The following is a 22,003-nucleotide window of genomic DNA, read 5'->3' as shown; positions in this document are numbered from 1 at the left end:
TATTCAAGCCAGATAACCACTTCTACTATGATTGACCCCAGACATGGGTGAACACCCCCAGACTACAAGGCTTTTAACCACCTATTACTCACAGTTTGAGGATAAGGTGATAATGGAGAAGATTGACCACGCCAGCAGATGCACAGGACCCTGTGATGGCCGGCTGCAACCAGTTAAGAGGTCTGTAAATCTAGTTTCTAATGCACAGACAGGATGACAGCTCTCTATGCATTAAACCAGTGTTGATAATATCGGTATCGGGAAAATATCGGCGAGGGTCCGGAAAATATCTTATCGGAAATATCGGCGAAAATATCGGCAAATATCGGCAAGCATAAAAAATGCATAATATATTCATTTTTTTTCAGATTTCTAAACATATAAAGCAATAACAACATGAAATAAACACATTGGCACATAAATATGAAGAAAACACTGATATATATGATGTCAAATAGAAATGATACATCAAACTTCAAAGGCGATACCAAATCCTGCTGATCCCTGATAGTGATAAATTGATAATTGTCCAATCAAGGACTCAAACAAAAATTAAAATAACATCACATATCCTACTGATCCCTGATAGTGATAATTGTCCAATCAAGGACTCAAACAAAACAACATCACATATATAAAAGTTTAAAAGTATTTCATCATCATCAGTTATAAACTTATATGTAGCAAAAGTTGCAAAACAAATAAAACTAGCAGCTATCTATCTGAGACCATTGGCCTCTCCCTAGCAGCTTTCTTTCTGTCTTGTTCAACAATTGCTTCACGAGCTTTTTGTATAACCTCTGCACTAGAAACCATACAAGGCATCACATCTGGTGCATCATATGCAGAGAGTTTAGCCAGATGGTATTTCAATCGTGTAATCCCTCCTGACATCTTGGTCCCACACAAGTTGCATGATATAAGTGCCTGATTTGCCCCACCAACAGCCTCCCCATACTCCCAAAATGGGTCCAAAGCTTTTGGCATATTTGACATTTGTACTTGTAGTGAACTAATTCAAACCTAGGGCACAAAAAAAACAAAAAATTGGCATTAAATGAGTATAACTATACAGTGCCCAACAAACACTCAAGAAACTATTTTAATTTTTAAAGCAACATCTTCATGTTCAGAATTTAAACAACAAAAGCAAGCATAAAAAATGCATACTATATTCATTTTTTTCAGATTTTTAAACATATAAAGCAATAACAACATGAAATAAAGTTAATAAACACATTGGCACATAAATATGAAGAAAACACTGATATATATGATGTCAAATAGAAATGATATATCAAAGGCGATACCAAATCGTGCTAATCCCTGATAATTGTCCATTCAAGGACTCAAATGTGGAGAACCAATACAAAATAACATCACATATAATAATAAAAGTATCTCATCATCATGAGTTACATGTAGCATAACAAATAAAACTAGCAGCTATCTATCTACTGCCCTCTCCCCTTTTACGGGAAAACATGATGGGCTGTTTGTCAGGCCTGCCCCTAGTAGTAGAAGGCCCTGACACTGCCTCTGCACCTAATGTCAAATAATGAGTGATAGGCATGGAGCTATGCTCTCCTATATCTATAGCAGATGGTGTTGATGCTGATGCTCCCGCAGTGTCCTCCTCCAGCTCCTCCTGCTCCTCCTCTAAGTGCTGCTGCTCCTCTGACTCCGAGTCCTCCTCTTGCTGCCCCTGCTCTAATGGATCATCTGCCACTGGCTCCTCCAACCATGAAGGTGACTCCTCCAATATGGGCTCCTGAGACTCCACCCTCCACGGAGACAATACATCAATATTGTCTAAGGAAATGGCATCTGGATCCATTGGTGATTCTATTTGCCTCACTCGAAGTCGGATGTTGTAATGCACATACACCAAATCGTTGAGGCGTGCGAACTCCAACCTGTAAGAGTGTCAAAAAAAGTAATGAGTCTTGACTCTTGACTCTTGAGTCTTGACACTTGAAGGTCATAAATTAAAAATTAAAAATTACAATAAGTGTAATTGCTCAACTGAAGGCTTGAGTTCAAAGTTATACCTGTTGCGCTTTTTGGCGTGTATTTTCTCAAATACACTCCAATTGCGCTCACACCCTGAAGAGCTACATGTTTGACTCAAGATTCGCATAGCCAAATTTTGCAAATTTGGTACCCTTGCACCATAGCTTCGCCACCAAAGATCTACAACAAAATAATGAAATAAAAAATTCAAAAACTTAAAAGTTAAAACATAATTAAATTCAAATTTATAATTTCTAATGAGTGATGACTTGTCACTTACGTGGCATGAAGAGGGCCCTTTCCTTAATGGCATTATCAAAGCCAAATAGGCCAACACAATCCTGATAATTATGTATCTCGCGGTTGATTTTGAGACGAACCTCAGAATCAGGTACCATCCTCTCAATACAGGAATGGAGCCCTTCAATCACCTCGCCATCAAAACGAAAATTGCATTTGTATGCAAATGCAGGGTTGAGGAAGAGTGCTGCTGCATGAATGGGTCGATGAAGCATCCCTGTCCACCGACTATCGATCACATCCCATAACATCATCTGCCTATTAAGGCCAGCAGAACCCTTGTCTGCATAATAGGAACGAATGGCCTCCTTGGCCCTATCCATGGCCTCATACAAATAAGGCATTGCAGGCTTCTCTCCATCCACCAATCTAAGAACCTTTACTATAGGTTCGCTAACTGCACATGCTTCTTCTACTCCACGCCAAAATGTCTCAGAGTACACCATTTTTTCAATGGCTTTCCCATCAGGTCTCCTGCTGTATCTACAACCACGCCAATCATTAGAGACAAACATTTGCTTCAACTCGTACTGACATCGAAGCAAAGACTGAAGAGTAATAAAGGTTGTGGCAAAACGTGTGATGGCAGGACGCCGCAACTCCTTGTTTCCTGTGAACCTCCTCATAAGGCTAAGAACAATAGCATGGTTATAAATAAACTTGGGGATGCTCCTAGCCATATGAACTGCCTCCTTGATGAAGGAGAGTTTCCCCATATCCTCAAGCAACAAATCAAGACAATGCGCTGCACATGGAGTCCAGAACAATGTGGGATGCCTCTCCATAAGCATTCTGCCGGCAGACACATAATTAGCTGCATTGTCTGTTACGACTTGCACCACATTCTGCACACCAATCTCCTGAATGAACCCATCTAACAACTCACATATCGTTGCTGCATCTTTGATATGTTCTGATGCATCCAACGATTTAATAAACATGGTACCTTTAGGACAATGTACCAAGAAATTTAGAAGGGTCCTACCCTTCCTATCTGTCCAACCATCAGACATCACTGTGCATCCAGTGACTTCCCATGTCTGTTTCAACTCCGCCAATCTAGAGTTGATGTCCTCTTTTTCTGCTTGAAGAATTGGCCCCCGCAACTCCTCATATGTGGCACTTTTGTACCCTGGGCCCACAACAGCAATAGCATCACACATTGGTTGCCAAAATGGATTGGTTTTTGTGATGCTGAGAGGTAAGTCGCTCCAATAAATACACCTCCCCATGACTCTATCTGCTTCTTCCTTCTCCTTTTTTTTGACAACCGATTTTATGCCAGGTTGTGCTCCAGCTCCTGTTCGTGGAACAAAAAATGATGACCTCGCATTCACACTAGCATGTGATGGTGTGCCAGTTGTGGAGCCCCTCCCACTAGCGCCAGTAGGGCCACTACCCTGAACATCAAAATCATGAGAAGATATCCCAAAGGATCTACCTGCACGTTCAGCTTTGTTTCTTTCCACCTCTTCCTTCTTTCTGTCCTTTTCTTCAATTGCCTCAAGAGCTTTTCGTATAAGCTCCGGACTAGAAACTCTACAAATGCCAACATCATGTCCAGGGAGTCTAGCAAGATGGTATTTCAGTCGTGTAACCCCACCTGTCATCTTGTCCCCACACAATTTGCATGAAAGATATGCACGATTTGTCCCACCATCAGGGATCCCATACTCCCAAAATGGGTCCAAGTTTTTTGGCATATTTGTATTTTGTAGTGGGCTAACTCAAAAGGAAACCTACAGCACCAAAAATTTTTTGGAATTAGTAACTTAATAACTTAATAAGTAATACGAATTTACGAAATTCCATGGGTGCAGGTCTAAACTTTAACAAAGTTCTACAATCTGCAATCTTCACACAAAGGACCCTAGTCAAGCTATGTAGAAAAGAGTCAAGACTCAAAAGACATTAAAATCATAAAATATAAATGTATTCAATAACAGCGTTAGAGGACTGCGATTTGGCTGCTACAGGCAGTGTAAAGTTATAGTCATATACAGAATTCTATACTCTATAAATCAAATTATCAATGACATGGCAGTAGAAGAAAGTTGGACCATCATTTGTTAAAACTTAAAACTTAAAAGATAAGTGTTTAATCTCTGTTCCCCATTTCTTGAATATTTGTCTTAGCTTGAAAGTTGTCCTGTAAAATACTACTTCAAGTTGAGTTTAGAGTAGCATGTCACTTTGTTAAATGTTTTACTTACTTTCTGCATCTTTCTTTATTTAGGAGCTGTCCTCTGTGCTGCCACTATCTATTGACACATGTACTCAGCAGTCCTGACTCCTATTGACCTACTTTTCTGCTCATTTGTTGGACATTAATGAACTTATCTCTCCTCAAAGTTGATTGACCACGTAGATCATTCTTAGTCATGATCTTATCCAGTGCTCTGCAATCAATGTGTATTCTGCATCTGTCATTCTTCTTTGGTGACGATGCAAGGATGATCCACATGGAGATACATTGGGGCAACCATTTTAATTTTGAAAATGCATCATATATTTAATCTTAAATCAATATAGATGTTCTCATTCTAGAGCCAGAGGAATAAAACAGCAGACATAAAATTATTACAAATGTTGCAATGTCTTCAGTAAGATGGGAATGAATGAATTCACCAAACCATCATCATGACAGTAACAAATTTATCATTTAACATAATGATATCTGAGTTTTCCTTGGCACCATTCATTCCTTGGATACCCATTGAGAGACCCATGTCTGCTATACTGAAATTTACATTGCAATACGTTACAATTTCCTCAACAAATTGCCAAAGAAAATCATGATCAGAACCTTGTAGATCGAGCCCCCCAATACCAAAATCCACTAACTGAAGATGATTAGGTGTGGCATGGGCTTAACTCTCTTCCTCAAATCTTCATTTTGTTTGGCTTCATACTCAGAATTCTCTGTTTCCTCAGCTATCCCAAGTTCCTAAAATATTAAGGGTGCCACTCGAAGGGTTGCAAAAGTATGACAATGCAGTTGTTGATCTGGCATTTGCATATGGATATCAACTTTATCTCCAGGATCAAAACATACAAGGCCTCATTATCAGGTACATTTCCTACACATTGTATGCCATAAAATGACATGCGACATCTCTCCTGTTCTACCAAAGCCCATACAATAATCAAGAAACTATCTAGACAAACAAAAGGAACTTTGCCTGCAGTGTGTGATTACAACATTGAACAATAAAATCTAATAGCACATTCTCTGCTGCCAACCATACGTGGTCCTCCACCTCAGATGTTACTTTTATCTTGTCCACATATAAGAAAGGAGAATTCACAGTCACAATCACATATGCCTTTGCAACTGGATTATATGCTATATCAGATCCATGAAGGGTTTACTTGGGGGATGCATATTATATGGCTGAACGCTCAATGGGTCCAACCCTCCGCAGCCAAAGTATTAACGGTTGGGGAATTAGGAAATAGGAATACGTATTACGCATACCTGGAAAGTTGAAGTTTGAACCCTCCGCAGCCAAAACCGCAGCCACTGATCGAACGTCGTAGCGTCTCCAGGCTCCAGCGAAGACGAAAGTTCGAGAATCGAAACAGAAATGGCTCATTTACCCTAAACCCCAATTTATAAAGGCTGCCGGCGATAAATATGCTCGTCGCGCGATATTTTCAAAAAAATCGCCGAAATTTCGTAAATCTCGCGATAAATTCAAAACGAGAAAATATCGCGCGAAATTACAGCCGAAATTTCGTTTTATTGAAAATCTCGCGATATTTACGATTTTCGCCGAAATATCGGCGATATTATCAACACTGCATTAAACAACAGAAACCTGCATACATGTTCAATGATACATGCTAAATCCTAACATAGAGGTGGGATGACAGCCCCTCTGATGCTAAACATTCACTGCACATGAACAAATGCAAAACAGGCACAGCCTGGAACAAGAAAGAGAAGTGGAAAGTGAGCAATAAACAACAAAAAAAGCTTGTATTAGCTGGAAATGAAGACCAGACGCTGCAGGTTACAAAGTAGTTACAGTCTCCAGAAGTTGAACCTTACAACAGAGTCACCTTCATCTAACACTCATCCAATCGATTACATCTCTCTTCTAGGTATATATGGTGTTACATTACAAAATATCTCTGCTAACCTATGCATGAAGGGATCATAATGGATCACCAACCGCTCTAACTGCTTGGTATGGGTCTCTGCTATAGCGTGACTGTGTCAGTAAACAAAATTGATCCTTTCTGATATTCTGTTGTCCTTCATGAGCAGGTGGAATGTCGGCTGAAAGAAACCCATCACTGATAAATGTATTTAACTGCTCGAGGCTCGTCCTCTTCTTCTTGGCCATTCTGTTTGTTGAAAGCGGTGGTTGAAAAATAACTGCGCTGAGTGGTAAACGCTGGCCGCCTTCGGGAGCACAGGATAGGCTATGGACACAGGCAGCATGGAGGAAGATCCATCGTTGAATATCGTGGATCGACGGCGGAGAGCGCTTTGCAATGGCTACCGGGAGGAAACGGGAACAACGAAACTGAGCCGTTGGATGAAACAGACGGATGACAGATATAGCTCAGCGGGAGGAAACAGGTGGAAGTGGGATCAACGATTATCGTTGGATAAAATGAATGATCGGCGGATGAAGGGATACACTATCGGGACGCGCAAAAGGCAGAAAGACTGAGTTACACGCAAATACACTGTCGGAGGCGGAAAAGCGGACTTGAAATTTTATACAAGGGAGCAGCAAGTTGAATCGGGTCTGGAACCTGATATCGCATCGGCGGAGTGGAGTGGTTTACGTTAACAACAAGCCCTGACCCTGCGACTTGCGATCGCCGATGAATATCGCATCGGCAGTTCGGAAGCGGGCGCGAACAGACATGGGCCGTTAGATCACGGGCAGCCGGATCCGACGGCTAACGCAATATCGCATCGGGAAGACAAGGGGAGCGGAAGCCTTTTTACAGATGCGATCGCCGATAGTGACGAGACTGCGGACCCGATAAAAGAATTAGCCACAGCTTAAAGTCATGTCGCGTCCGAAGGGGCAATCGGTGATTATTAAGGACACGGCTTATGAGAGACTTGCGGAAAGTTGCGATTGCGATGAAGGAAAAGGGGCTTAAGAAGAGTGCGCGGTCACACGGTCACGGTCATATGACCGTTTGAACTTGGTGCCTAGGGCTAAGGAAATATGGGTCTTTAGTGGATTTCGGGGGTTGTACACGGGAAATGAGGAGGCTTTAAGAGGAAAACAAAGATGGCAGGGCTATGGGATAAGAGAAGATGAAGGAAAATGGAGAAAAAGACTGCTGCGATCTCCCGCTCTGAGCGTAAACACATGGCCGATCTGAACATTGGTCCTCCAAATACTGAAGTTTGGAGCAGAGCTAACAGGATCCACAAGTCTCTTCATGACTCCATGGTTCCTAGATTTTGATCCAAATACAATGGTTGTATCTCGGCTGCCGGTCTGGGTTCGTCTACACAACCTTCCTCTTCACTTTTGGAGCCCACAAGTTCTGTCTACTATAGGAAACACCATTGGAAGATTCATTAAAATGGATTCAGAAAGAACAGAGGAAAGAATATATACATTTGCTCGTATATGTGTGGAAGTCGACCTCAGCAAAGGGTTGCCAGATCAAATACAACTCAAGTATAAACAGGGATGCTGGACACAAATATTAGACTATGAAAATACTGCATTCAGATGCAGAATTTGCCGCCAAACAGGGCATCTTCAAAACACATGCCCAGAAGCCAAAAAAGATACGCGTAGGAAGAAGAAAGTAGGAAAACAACCCAAAGGATGGCAATTCTCTCCACTAGAACCTGAAGATGACCCTGTTGAGGAAGAAGAAACGGAAAAGGAACACCACACTCCCCAAGAGAACAATCAGATGCACAAGCAGCCAGAATCTGTGGAATCTGAGCCACATGATAAGATGGACTCTTTGCCGGAGAAGATAACAGATACAATGGATACTAGTGGAGCCAAAAGACTCCATTCTTCAGACCACTCCGATTTAGACAAGGATTACCCTCGCCCAGACGAGGACACCTCACTAGTTCTGTTTTCATCCTTGCCGTCTCAAGGGGAATGGCGAAAGGTTGAGAAGAAAAAGGGGAGAAAATTATGATAATTTTCTCCCCACTTGTACATTATTTTTTCCAGTTTTTTCATTTTGGTTTTTCCTTTGAACAACAGTCTTGCCCTGCTTATGGATATGCGCTTGTGCATCTACAAAATGTAATTTTGTTATCTCTAATAAAATTACGAATTTTCCTAGGGGAAAAAAAGATATGCAAACTAGCTAAGGTGGGATGCAATTATCTTGGTTAATTTTAATCTATATGACTATTCTAGATGTAACCTTTCTTTCGACTGTTTTGAAACAAGTCACTAATGTGAGTTGTAGAGGGACACCCAGGGAAAGACAACTGAGGTTGTTTTAACGATCCCTTCCCTGGGATATCCAACACACCCGATGCCTCTAATGCTGCAGAAACTGTGGCTCTAATGACTGTAAGGTCACCGTGTTAACCACGAAAGAGGATCTATGTCCCTCAAGTTGATGAAAGAAAGGGGTACCTAAAAGTCTTTCAACCAAGCTTATGCTTGGAGGTGAATAATTTAGACATGCAAGTTAGTGCTAAGGTTGCCTAAATGAGATGCATGTGGATGCTATTGTTCCAAAGAGAGAAAAATTGCTCAAGCGTCCAATGGGAACAATAAATGGAAATTATCATCAACTCACAAGCTTTGTAAAAGCAAATTGCATGTAAATATAAGTTTCACAAGTGGCCCCAAATTTGCAAGTTTGCTCCAAGTAAATGAAAAATGCTTCAAAAGATGTATCAATGAGCATTATAACTAAGATAACATTAAGCACAAGTTGACATGAAAATAGTGAAGCATGTATCAATAAATCACATGAAGCAAATGCTAAGTGAATGAAAATAGACCCATCAAATAGAGCCAAAAGTGAAACGCTTGCTTGAGATATTTGTAGTAAATAAAATGAGTTTCCCAAAAGATTTGAAAATGTTGTGGCTTAAACAACCATGAAAGTAAATTTGCCCAACATAAAAGATCTGGCAAATGGTATAGCAAACTTGACTGCAAAGTTGAGGAATTGTGAGTGCTATGTGTCGAAATTATGAGTTAAACCATGCATAAGTTAAATTAGATTAACAAGAGCAAAGCATGCAAGTAAGTTAGAAGTTATTAAAAGAATCAATCCACCCAAAAGAAAAGTCCTCTTTCTAAATAAGGAGGCGGGATGCCATGGGAAAATTCCCAAGCTCCCACAAGAAAAATGAACTTTTTATTAGGTGTGTTACAAGAGAAATGAGAGTCTCTCTCTAGGCCTCAAAGAACCTCAAGGAAGTCTTTACAATAAGATACTTTAACTATAGACTTTCCTTGATGAGAACTCAACACAAATGAGGCCTAAGAAAGCCTTTTGAAATCTGAAAATTACATACAAATTTCAGACTTGAAATGAGGAGGAAATAACATGAAAAAAGGAGAGATTAAGCCTCTCCTAAGGCCCATGACCTAGGGAGAAAAAGATGCAGCCCTCTAAAGAACGCTTCCTAGCCAAGGATGGGCCTCAAAAGGGCTCACAACCTTGCTACAAAGTTGCCCAACAAATGCAAGGGGTCTTGCAAAGGATGAATTAGTAGTTTTCAGAAGAGTCCCTCCTCCAACTTGAAGCCAAAGTGAACTTGAGTTGTTGCTTAAAAGACTGCAAAACAAATTAAGAAATTAGTGGAGAGAGAATGAAAGGAAAAACAAATAATAATACACAACTAGTATACAAGAACTAAACCAAGCTATGGAAGTGAAACTCCATACTTGTCTAGTCTAGGAAAATGCTCTAATTAGCTCATATAATCATTGAAAGCTCTAGATTTAGATGAAATGAAATATGGAATTTAAATTATAAGAGATTCAAGTAGAGTATAGGAAAAGTGGACCTCTCATCTTTGTTTCTCTTTGAATGAAGCTCTTAAGGTTGAGATCAATGGGTCTTTCGTATCTTGAATCCGGGAGTGAGTTGATCTATGTGAGACTTCTCCCACGCCCAAAAGAATCCTTCACACAATTCCAAAAGATTTTCTACACACTTGGAAACAAATATTAGCGTACATAAAGGAAATAGAGAAATACAATGGGTAAAAGAAACTAAAGATTCCTCCAAAAATCAATTAGTATTTTTCACTCCTAGAATACTACTCTAAATCAAAGATACGTGCAAGATAGCTTGCACATATAAATCAAGTCTTTGTATTATTAGCAAAAACAAGCATACAAATTGGTAGAGTTTTCTCAAGCCCAATAGCTCATGACGTGAATACACAATGAAAGCCAAAGGTTCATTTAAATAGAATTATGGGAGCAAATCCCAATGTAGAATGCATTAACAAGTGGCACCAGGAGCAAATTCGAATTTGCTAAGTGACTGGATGCTAGTTGTAGGTGTCATTGCATTTTTCCCTGTGCTGGCATTGCAGATCTCCATGGAGAAGGTGTGTAACAAGTGGCTGATATCCCAGGCAGTGTATATCCTCTTCTAGCCAAGCGTAGACCTTTTTTGTGTAGCCAAGTGTGAAATTTGTGGACATGAATGGGAGCAATAGCCCTCTAAATTAGTCATCAACCAAATACAATGATCTTGTGCCCAACGTGTACCAAATCTGTCCATACGTGGAGCTGTCCCCTTGACTAGCAGCACAAATATCTTCTCTGGATGAGCATATAGTTGTCGGGCTAAGTGTAAATCTAGTAGCTGCCACATGCGTGAAGGCTAGAGTAGATGGGACACAAAAGTCCCTTAAACTTTGCTAAGTAATCTTCACCCAAATCAGATATGTGGGTTTCCTCCTTAGACTAGGCCTGCGTATCTGCTTTTTCCCTACCTGCGTGGAGTTTTAATTTTGCATGTGTTTTATCAAACTTATGCATACACCATGGAGAGGGAGGTGGGGTCCATTCCCCACTCACTTTATTAAAGCTTAAACTTTATAATATGCCTTGCACTTTATTTCAACTTAAACATTGGCCATACGTATTTCATAACTTTAACGTTGGACCATTTTGACTGCTTTTAACTTGCTTTTTTGTTTGACTTTGTAATTGAGTTGTGGCTTGCTTGGTGGGCCTCACATGGTTGCCACATCAATTTTGATCTTCATTGAATTTGCCTTGTCAAATTTTGACTTATTTTGACTTTTGAAAATTTATAATTATTGATTTTTGTTGAATTTTTTCGTCAATTTGTCACTGACATAAGTAAAATTGGCTTTTGAGGGACTAAAAGTTGTTTTTTGACCCTCAAAGAGGATACAAGGATATTTTTGGGCCTCTGAGGATGAATTTCGAGTAGTTACATGCCCTAGACATTTCCGAAGACCAATTATTTACATCATTACATAGAAAATAATTAAAAGATCCCGTTTTGCAGGGAGCTTTTAATTATTAAAAAATCCTAGTTAGACCTAGTCAAATTCCGCGAAATTTCTTGAGTGATGTAGCATGGTAATATACAATGACTCTAGACAGTAGCACTCACCCAAGGCCTTGCCATTAAGCCGCACTTCGACTTTGGGGTTATTTCTTGGAGGAAAAAACTCGATTAATTATTATGTGCTAGAAAGTATCGATAATTAACCAAGTAAAAAAAACCTCCCAGAGTAAACTCACTTGATGACAATGTCCCAAGCTACCTAGCCTTGTTACATGACTCAATTCATCACACTAGCATCACTTTACAACATCCCTGTAGAGCTTGCGGACTCTGAGTACAATATAGAAGAAGATGAGAAGACGTAGATAGAGTTAAAAAACTCTGATGATATATGAACTCTGATGGTACATGAAGCCTTTGACATATCCTCAGGCATGGAGTCTTCAAAAACAAAAAAAATCAGGTGCAACTTCAATGGTTAACATTGCCCACACGCTCAATATTGTTCCAACCATCTTTTGCATTTTACATTTTCTTTCATTGTGGCATTATATGCTTTTAACTTTGTTTCCGTTGTATCAACCTCTGGGTCCAAGTTTCAGGGCCCTGACTCAAGGGTGTGGATATAGGGTGTCAATCCCAATGACCAATGACTACGAACCCTAAGAATGGAAAGTGGTAAGTATGGATTACCTTAGACATGCTATATCAATCAAAACCTCCCTAGTAGTGCCCTTCTTAAACCCTAAGGCCTTAGAGGAGGTCCCACTAGACTAGAATCAAAGACTAACCTCCCAAGTGAAGTGTGGGAACAAGGATACAATCGAGATCGATCAATCATCCAAGTTTCCCTGTGATCCATATCAATATGCCCATAGTATTAAATGAAAGCACATGATTGCAAGAATGGTTAAAGTTGTTGGAAAATGTAACTAGGTTCGGTCTTCATTAATGTATTTGAGTCATCATGTAATGTACTTGTTAAAAGAATAAAGAAGAGAATTTTTATTATTAGTGTTATGACTTATTAAAGCATGGGTTTCATACTTGGGTCATCATGTTTTAGGTCAAAGTCCCCATTGAGGACTTCTAAGATTTATTCTGAGTCAATAGAGTCATAGTACTTTTAAAGAGACCCTTCTTGGGCTTTTGAATCATGTAAAAAGGTTAAGTATTGAGTCAAATATGAATTATGTTACGTCCACATCAAATTGGCTGTAAGATGATCAAGTCGGCCTCAAAGAAGGCACCTAAGGACTATAAATGAAGCAATTCAAATTCCATTTAGAGGACAATTCAACTCAAGCAAGTTCGATATCTCTTGAAGCGGGGAAAAAGTAAGCAATGGAGGAAAGAAGGAAAACGGAGTGCGAGTTTGGTCTAGGAGAAGGAAGGAAGGGAAAGCAAAGTTTTGGTGCATCTATCTCTCTCTCTCGTGCCCTGGTTTGGAAGATCAAAGTTCTCTTGTTGATGTCGTAGCCATTTGCTACATGTTGATGCTGCTATAGGTCGAATTTGTTGTTGTTGGATGTTGCTGCCTCAGGATGTTATATTGGGCCAAGATCAAAGTTTCTAAGTGAAGATCGAAGTCTCCAAAGCAAGGTCGAAGTTGTTGGGTTGAAGAAAGTGTTGTTGCTGCCAAGTCAAGTAGGATCATCTGCAAGAGAAGAAGAAGGTTGACTTGGTGTGGAGGAAAGTTTGTGTCAAGGTCTAGAGTCCTGGAATATCTTAGGAAAACTATTGAAGGAAGAATTGTTGACTGGGTTTTCCCCTAGAGAGGGGTTTTGCCCTAATAGTGAGCCTATATCTGATGTCCATTGATTTATGTGTTATTGCTTTGGTAATTGCTTGATGAACTAAAAGAAAGAAGATATAAAGAAACCTAATAAGAAATCAAGAACATCAAAAGTAATTATCAAGTAAAAGAAAATCTTTCTGCCTTTCTGATTTTCTAACATGGTATTAGAGCTTTGGTGAAGAAAGAAGCTAAAGGCAGTCTCAAGCACTTGATCAAGGGATCATTCAAAAGGATTATTTCAAGGAAAAAGTCTACTATATTCAAGGAAGATGTCTAACATAATGAAGCGAGAGAACAAACTTGAAGGAGCCTCAAACTACAGATCTTGGAAGAAGAGGATTGACCTCATCCTCGAAAAGAACAAGGTACTAGACTTGGCTAAAGGAAAAGTAAAGAAGCCTACAGAAGATTCCATTGATAATGATAAAGTAAAGTTCAGAGATTTGGAATTAGTGGCCATGAACCTAATGGTAGAAGGAATAAAGGACAACCTTGTCTCATTCATAGCCAACATTGACCATGCTTAAGAAATGTATGAGGCTTTGTCAAAGTTATTCACTATTAAGAACATTGGTCAAGTAGCAAGCCTGAAGAATGAACTAAGGACCACAAAGATGAATAAAGAAGATATAGCTACCTCCTTCTTTGTGAAGATAGCAAGAATCAAAGATGATCTTTTGGCCATTGATGAAATTGTTCCAAACAAAGAACTTGTGTTCACTGCTATACTAGGATTGCCACCTACTTGGGGTGCATTTGTTGCAAGACTCAACAGTTGGAAGGAAGCTCCCACTTTGAAGAACTATGGATTGCTTGCAATTAAGAAGAATTAAGGATCTCATTAGTTGTCAACACGGAGGAAACTTCAAGAAATCAAAAGGACCAAAGAGGAAGATAGACATGTCCAAAGTAGAATGCTATCAATGTCACAAGAAAGGTCACTACAGGAGTGACTGTCTCGACAATCCAAGAAGCAAGAAGAGAGAAGAGATCAAGCTAATGTTGTTGAAGAAGAAGACCTAAAGAAAGCCAAATTCGAAGAATCTGATATAAGGGACTAGCACTGCTAAGTCCTTTTCTTCTAGTTTTAGATATTATATTTTGTATTTTTGATGTTTAGAATTTATAGGTTTTAACATGTTTTTGGAAAATACATTTTTCTTTTGTTTTATAAGTTTATAGGTATCCCTCAAGCTTTGGAGGGAGCCCCCAACATCTCCCAAAGATAAGTATCTCATTTCCTTTCAATTTCTAGTTTCATATTCTTATTTAAGTTTTGATTATGTTAAATACTAATCACCATTCTCCCTCTATTGTCTTAATTAGGAAACCATCTGCTATATCCTCAAGGAATAAGGAAGAAGGTTCCCCAAGACAAGGTTTGTCAAGGAACAAAGGTATGCCTTAAACTACAAAACATTGATTTCTTTGTAATAAATGTTTATCCATTTGATAATCTATTACTAACATCGTTGTGTCTAGCTGTATTGAATCTTATTAATTATTGTTTTGGGTGATTCATCACTTGATAAATCTACCCCCCTCGTATTCTTAAATTGATCTTATAGAACCCTAGAAAGGTTCTCTGAAAAACCCTAACCTAAGGGTATGCTAATGTTAATGTTTGGAACCCTAGTCTGCTTAGGGTTATTGGGAAATTGCTATTATGTTGATGTCATGTTTGGGGTTTTGGTATGATCATGAAAACCCTAACTTGTTAGGGTTGAAATGATGTCTGAAATCCCGAACCTTTGAAGTTTTGGTAAAGTAGGGTTTGCTATGTTTTGAATTGAAACCCTAGATCCTTAGGGTTTGGTTGGGTCTATAAGCAAAACCTCTGATATGTAATGTAAAATCCTAGGAATGAAACCCTAAGTATGTGTTCATTTGGTTGAAACCCTAGCTTGGTCTAGGTCGGTATATGTCTAATTGTTGCTTGACATATGTTATGCTAATGATTGATTATGAATTCCTAGATGTATGTGTTGACCTAATAATTATTGTTGGTCGTAAGTCTTAGGGTTTAATCTAAGCCCTTGTATGAGTTTGATGTTCTAGGATGATGTTGTTTGGTAAATCTAGGGTTTTGCAGCGAAACCCTAGTAATAGTTAAATTCCCTAGTATGTGTGATATGACAATCCATCTATATAGTGATTGCTGAGAATTTAGGGTTTACATCAAATCCTAGTATATACTAGTCATGATGTTGATTAAGCTATGATTGGTTTTAGGAGCTCATGTATAAAATCTAGGGTTTACATGAAATCCTAGTAGGAAGTCTATCATATGAAATTTGAAAATTGTTAGATACATTAACCTGATTTGATTCTAGGGTTTGCTATACAAAAGATCATGTCATGTCATTAAAATAATATTGAAACCCTAGATATAATGAGTTTGATAACTTGATGAGCTATGAATGTGATTTAGGGTTTGTAACAAAACCTAACAAAACCTGGGCAAGAAGTTGAAATATTGAAGTATAGTTTCTCGCTGATTATATTTGTAAAATGTTTTCGTTATTATAAAATTTTGTTATGGCTAACTTCATGCTTCTATAGTTTTGGTTGTACTTGCTATCTAAGTTGTGCAGGTACATAGTGAAGATGTTTGTAATGTAAAAATGAAAAGCATGATATGAACAGTGATGGTAATGATAACTTTGATGAGATGAATGGAAGCCATGAAAGATTCTCCGATGTCGTATAGAAGAAGCTCATCTACCTAGGTTAAGAGGGAGCCCGGATAAAAGGAATATCCTTGATATTAAGAGGGAGCCTGGATAGAGGAAATCTCCTTGGTTGAGAGGGAGAGCATAGTCTTGATTGGAGAATGAATTTTGAAGGATATGTTGCTACATGTAAAGTAGAAAAGGAAAAGATTCGGTTGATAGCCTACCGTGTTGAGAAGCAACATCAGGAAAACCCCGAAGGTTTGTGTTTATTTATGAATATGTGAAAGTATATTATTGATTGGGGTTGTGTTTATACAAGTGAACCTCTCGAAGGATTTGATAGCATGCTAGTTACCGATCAGTTTGGTCAGAAGATATTTGTTGTCCTTGATCTGCTAGATCAAGGAGTGTTGAGGCTTTGTGAGTGAAGCATTGCCTGGGAGGACATCTGGCCAACACTTTGTGTTGATGTCTAGGTCCCGAAGTTGGAAAGGTGGTGTTGGTTATAGAGCTCTGATTTTGGATACACACCTGGATTCCTGGGTTGATGGTTAGCAAGTAAGCCTGATGGTACCTATAGAGGTTGAAAGCTCAAGTCCATCTTAGTCCCACTTGGATAGATTGCCCTGGTCAGGAATCTAGTCCATGGCATTGCGGTGCCTAAAATTCTTCATGGTTCATATAGTTGAGATCTTCCTTGTACTTGTTTATGATGAATACCTCCCTAGTTAAGAGGGGGTGTTGGAAAATGTAACTAGGTTCGGTCTTCATTAATGTATTTGAGTCATCATGTAATGTACTTGTCAAAAAAATAAAGAAAATGATTTTTATTATTATTGTTATGAATTATTAAAACATGGGTGTCATGCTTGGGTCATCATGTTTTAGGTCAAAGTACTCATTGACGACTTCTATGATTTATTCTGAGTCAACAGAGTCATTGTACTTCGAAAGAGACCCTTCTTGGGCTTTTGAATCATGTAAAAAGGTTAAATATTGAGTCAAATATGATTTATGTTACCTCCAAATGAAGTTGGCCTTAAGATGATCAAGTCGACCTCAAAGAAGGCTATTCGACCTCACCTAAGGACTATCAATGAAGTAGTTCGAATTCCATTTGGAGGGCAATTCAACTCAAGCAAGTTCAATAGCTCTTGAAGTTGGGAAAAAGTGCGAAGTGGAGGAAAGAAGGCAAAATGAATGCGAGTTTGGTCTAGGAGAAGGAAGGAAGGAAAATCAAAGTTTTGGTGCATCTCTCTCTCTCTCTCTCTCTCTGTTGTGCCTTGGTTTGGAAGATCGAAGTTCACTTGTTGATGTTGTAGCCAGTTGCTGCATGTTGATGCTGCTATAGGTCGAAGTTGCTGTTGTTGGATGTTGCTACCTTAGGAAGTTATATTGGGCCAAGATCGAAGTCTCCAAAGTAAGGTCGAAGTTGTTGGGTTGAAGAAAGAGTTACTTTTGCTGCCAGATCAAGTAGGATCATCTGCAAGTGAAGAAGAAGGTTGACTTGGTGTGGAGGAAAGTTTGTGTCAAGGTCTAAAGTCTTGGAATATCTCAGGAAAACTATTGAAGGAAGAGCTACTGACTGGGTTTTCCCTTAGATAGGGGCTTCCCCCTCGCTATGAGCCTATATCTGATGTCCATTGATTTATGTGCTATTGCTTTGGTAATTGCTTGATAAACTAAAAGAAAGAAGATATAAACAAACCTAATAAGAAATCAAGAACATCACAAGTAATTATCAAGTAAAAGAAAATCTTTTTGATTTTCTAACAAAAGTACGTACCAAGAAATGACCCACCTTCCTTCAAGAAGAATGTCAACTGGTAGAGAGATTTGACTGGAGCAATGGGTATAGAACTTTGTCATAGTGTTTTGTGCTAACCATCATGGGGCTACTAGATGGCTGGTTGTAAAATGAAGAGAACAAATTTCTCCTATGGGTTACCCATTAATGTGGGTAACAATCCTCACTTTCTCTTTGTTGCATCAAGGTCATCAAAATTTGATTGTTGGAATAGCTCTTATCGGGGGTTTCTTCACCAAGGATAAGATCTCTCCTAATTCCATAGTTGATCCATTTGCTAGAGGCATTCCAAGAGAGAACGTAATGACCAAAAGTCGTATACGCAGCGGAAATCTTTAAAATACTTCAAAGACATAAATGTCCATTGTAAGACATGTAACTGTATATTGATTATTGTATATTGAATTGATGTAAGATATGAGATGATTACAAATGAGAATGAGGGCCTGCTTATATACCCTAGGCAAGTGCCCTTTCATGAATGGTCATGTCTCTAAGACATGCCTCTTCATTACTAACTAACTAACCATTAGTTAATTAATTATTATTTATTATATTTATATTTATTATTTTTATATGAATTATATTCATAACATTGCCTCTCTCTTCAAGAAGCTTTGTCCTCAAATCTTACTGAGAATATCTTCTCGTCTCTAAACTTTCATCTTCGTTGATACAAGATGATATGATGCTCTGAGTGATAGACAAAATTGTCATACTGAGAACGGATTAGACCATCCTAGATTAATCTTCTATGGAATCTTCTGATCTCTGGAAATTTGTGATGAATAGTTATCGTAGGACTGGATTCTACAAACTTCAGTATTCTTGGGAACATAAATTTGTTGTTTATGTTCTGAGTGATACTGGTATGTAGATTGATTGGAAAGTCTGCTCTTGTGATTTGGATGTCGATAAATAGTTCTTCTGGTTGGACTTTCCCTTATCATGTTAGTGGATGTTTCCCTGATTTCCTTCAGGCGTTGTTGTTGTTGAGTTGACTAATGAATCATCATTTGGAATGTCTATCGTTTGAACTGCAACTTTTGCGTGTGTCTTCACTTCAGTAGGTTTATCCTCTGCTTGAGTTACGATTTTCACTGGATCGGTATTTGTTTCTTTATCTTCAACTTGGACTAAAACGATTGGATACTTCGATACTACTTCTTGAAGTTGTTCTAACTTGTCATTTAGTGATTTTTTGTCACTTTTAAGCTTCTTTATTTGCATAAGTAAGACTTGGTTATGATTCCTTAGATGTGAAAGTTCGTCATTTTCTAAATCATTGACTTTGTCCTTAGAATCTTTCTCTTTATCTTTTAAATTTTTTATTTTCTCTAATAATTTTTAATTAAGGATTTTTAGGCACAATTTTTTTTTTTTGTTCCTAATAGATTCTCCTTTAGTTCCTTATCAAAACTTTCATTTTCTTGTTTTAGTCTTTGTTTCTTAACCTTGGAATTTTTTATCTGTGTAGTAATTTCTCATTGTGGTCCCTTGGATGCCAAATTTCTTCGTTGCTTTTTTGTTGATTTTTCATGAAACCGATCTTCGATGTTTTTATATTTCTTTTTTGATGCTTCGTTCTTTTGTTGAAGTTTTGTGATTTCTTCCTTTAATTTTATTATTTGCATCTGTTCATTATCAATATGCTCTTTGGTACTAAATAATCTTCCACACGCTAGACATTTTAAATTGCATTTTTCATGAATATAAGTGTATCCAATAATGTCTAGACAAAATGGACATTTAGTCCAAAATAGCGATTGTTGTGTGGAACTCATCTTTTCTTCCTTCATACTTATTCATCTTCTTTTTTCAAGCGTTGTCTCCACTTATTTTATTTCTTTTGTTTTATTTATAATATTTTTTTTTATATACATATATTTTTTATATTCTCAACAATTGTAGTTGTTGTTTTCTTTTTTTTTAAACTCTCTTCTTTTTTATAATTCTTTTTTAACTTTCTTTTTATTTTAACTTTATTTTGCTTTATGTTTTTTATAATTTTTTTTTTTCTATATATATTTATAATTTTTCTTTTTTCTTTTTGAAAAGTTACAGCCCTAGTGAAACGTGGCTATTCACCTCTTTGGGGTATAATATATAATATATGTCTTCTTATGTGCCTTTGACTCTGTTAATTTTCTCCACGTAAATGTAAAACTTACCATTCACATAAAGATATTAATTCCTTTCGTTCTTCTTTTACCTTGAAAATACCATGGGAAATTACCATGGGTTGCTAAGACCACAAGCTTGTAAACTACTTAATGAAGAATCAAGATAATCTTATCTACTCTTCCTTCTCGTAAGTATAGTTCTAAAGATATTTGGAAAGATTCCCTTTTGACTTTATCATGCACTTTTTATCAATAATGTAGAAGCTTTTTATATATACGAATGTTCTCCTTCAAAATTTACATCAGACTATTTTTTTTGTTAATAGTATATTTTTTATATGATTTTTTCTTTAAATCTTTTTTTTTTTTAATTTTTATATTTACTTTTTATTTCTTTGACTATCTTTTTTTTCTTTTTGTTTTTGTTTAATTGCCAAAGCCTTGAATGACGAAACTGACAAAACAGAGAAACTCCAACTTTGTGTAGCAAAACGCTTCAATTGTGACGACAACAAGGTTGACGGATGATTAATGGCCAAAGGCTATATTAGATTGGTTCTCTTCAGTGGTTGAGTGTCCAGAGGATCGAACAGCTTTGATACCAATGTGACGACCAAAAGTTGTATATGCAGCGGAAATCTTAAAATACTTCAAAGACATAAATGTCCATTGTAAGACATGTAACTGTATATTGATTATTGTATATTGAGTTGATGTAAGATATGAGATGATTACAAATGAGAATGAGGGCCTGCTTATATACCCTAGGCAGTTGCCCTTTCATGAATGGTCATATCTCTAAGACATGCCTCTTCATTACTAACTAACTAACCATTAGTTAATTAATTATTAATTATTATATTTATATTTATATTTATTATTTTTATCTGAATTATATTCATAATAGAGAATCACTCCTAGTTTTTTTTGCACACCAATACATCATCTTTCGACTCCAAACTCACATCTTAGTCCAAAAATACAAAGGCTAATTTAGAAGAGGTTGTGATTGTAATTTGACACTGGAAGAGGTAATTTGCAAGGCAAACGTAAGCCTCACCTCACCTCCACCTATTTAGAAATCTAAAATGTATTTGGATACTTAGCTAGACTCCATCACCCAAAAAGTAATATCAAGCACCGGTCTACTAGTGTTGGAAATATTTAGTGTAGGGAAACCTCCCTTGGCTTTGTAGGAGTTAGCCTAAAGAGTGGGGATGCATGACAAGGTGACAGTGGACACTTGTTCTGTGTGGTGCCAACTTAGTGTCTTGTAAGGACCTTTTAGCTAGACCTGCTAATATGGGCTGTAAAAGTACCCACGAAACAATGGTGTTGATCTTATGATGCGAGTTGCTTGTGTATTGGATTATCTTTTCTCTCTATGATGTGCTGATTATTCTTCCCGTATTTAATGTTAATTACACTTTAATAATAATGTCCAATACCATTTTTTAACAATATTGTACCCCATGTTGGCATTAGGGATAATGAGGCTGAGGTGGCTTGAGCATTTAAGACTCAAGAATCTAATGAATTGCCGCTTTGTTTTTTTTCAAAGGGATGGTTAGGAGATTTCTATTAAAAAGAAAATGGTTTTTGGGCCATAACCTTTACATATTTTGTCCAGCTCCACTATAATGTCCAAAACATGAGAAGCCTATGCTTATGACGTTTCTTGCCTACAATTCTGAATAGATGCCTATTATATACTTTGTAGTGAACTCCTAGATACAGACAAAACTTATATAACATCAGAAACTAAGACACAGAAGAAACTGTCAAAAACTAGCCTTCTTAGCCAGAC

At 37.8% G+C, this 22,003-nt stretch overlaps 2 protein-coding genes across 2 annotated transcripts in view; one reads left to right on the top strand and one right to left on the bottom strand.

The window, feature by feature from the left end:
- Window positions 1-22,003, top strand: part of LOC149258077 (F-box/LRR-repeat protein 15-like) — a 195,120-nt gene that overhangs the window by 165,643 nt on the left and 7,474 nt on the right. The window lies entirely within an intron of this gene.
- Window positions 425-4,048, bottom strand: LOC149258078 (uncharacterized). The gene is made up of 3 exons (XM_089414648.1): window positions 2,294-4,048; window positions 2,052-2,193; window positions 425-1,916 (listed from the first exon to the last, which is right to left on the bottom strand). Exons 1-3 carry the CDS (start codon window positions 4,014-4,016, stop codon window positions 1,451-1,453), a joined length of 2,331 nt encoding a protein of 776 aa, XP_089270774.1. The 5' UTR covers window positions 4,017-4,048; the 3' UTR covers window positions 425-1,450.

The sequence above is a fragment of the Pinus tabuliformis genome, chromosome 6, assembly GCF_031772625.1.
Source record: "Pinus tabuliformis cultivar Carrire ecotype Pingquan chromosome 6, CPIR1, whole genome shotgun sequence".
Classification (NCBI taxonomy): domain Eukaryota; kingdom Viridiplantae; phylum Streptophyta; class Pinopsida; order Pinales; family Pinaceae; genus Pinus; species Pinus tabuliformis.
The sequence above is the reverse complement of the archived record's forward strand: the minus strand, read 5'-3'. Positions and strand labels throughout refer to the sequence as shown.

What these genes read in the sequence shown, in the direction of transcription:
- LOC149258078 (XM_089414648.1), bottom strand. Translation starts at nt 4,016, where the DNA reads ATGCCAAAAAACTTGGACCCATTTTGGGAGTATGGGATCCCTGATGGT. An exon ending in AAGGGCCCTCTTCATGCCAC is followed by an intron (nt 2,194 to 2,293) that starts GTAAGTGACAAG and finishes ATTTTGTTGTAG; the next exon opens with ATCTTTGGTGGCGAAGCTAT. An exon ending in CACGCCAAAAAGCGCAACAG is followed by an intron (nt 1,917 to 2,051) that starts GTATAACTTTGA and finishes ACACTCTTACAG; the next exon opens with GTTGGAGTTCGCACGCCTCA.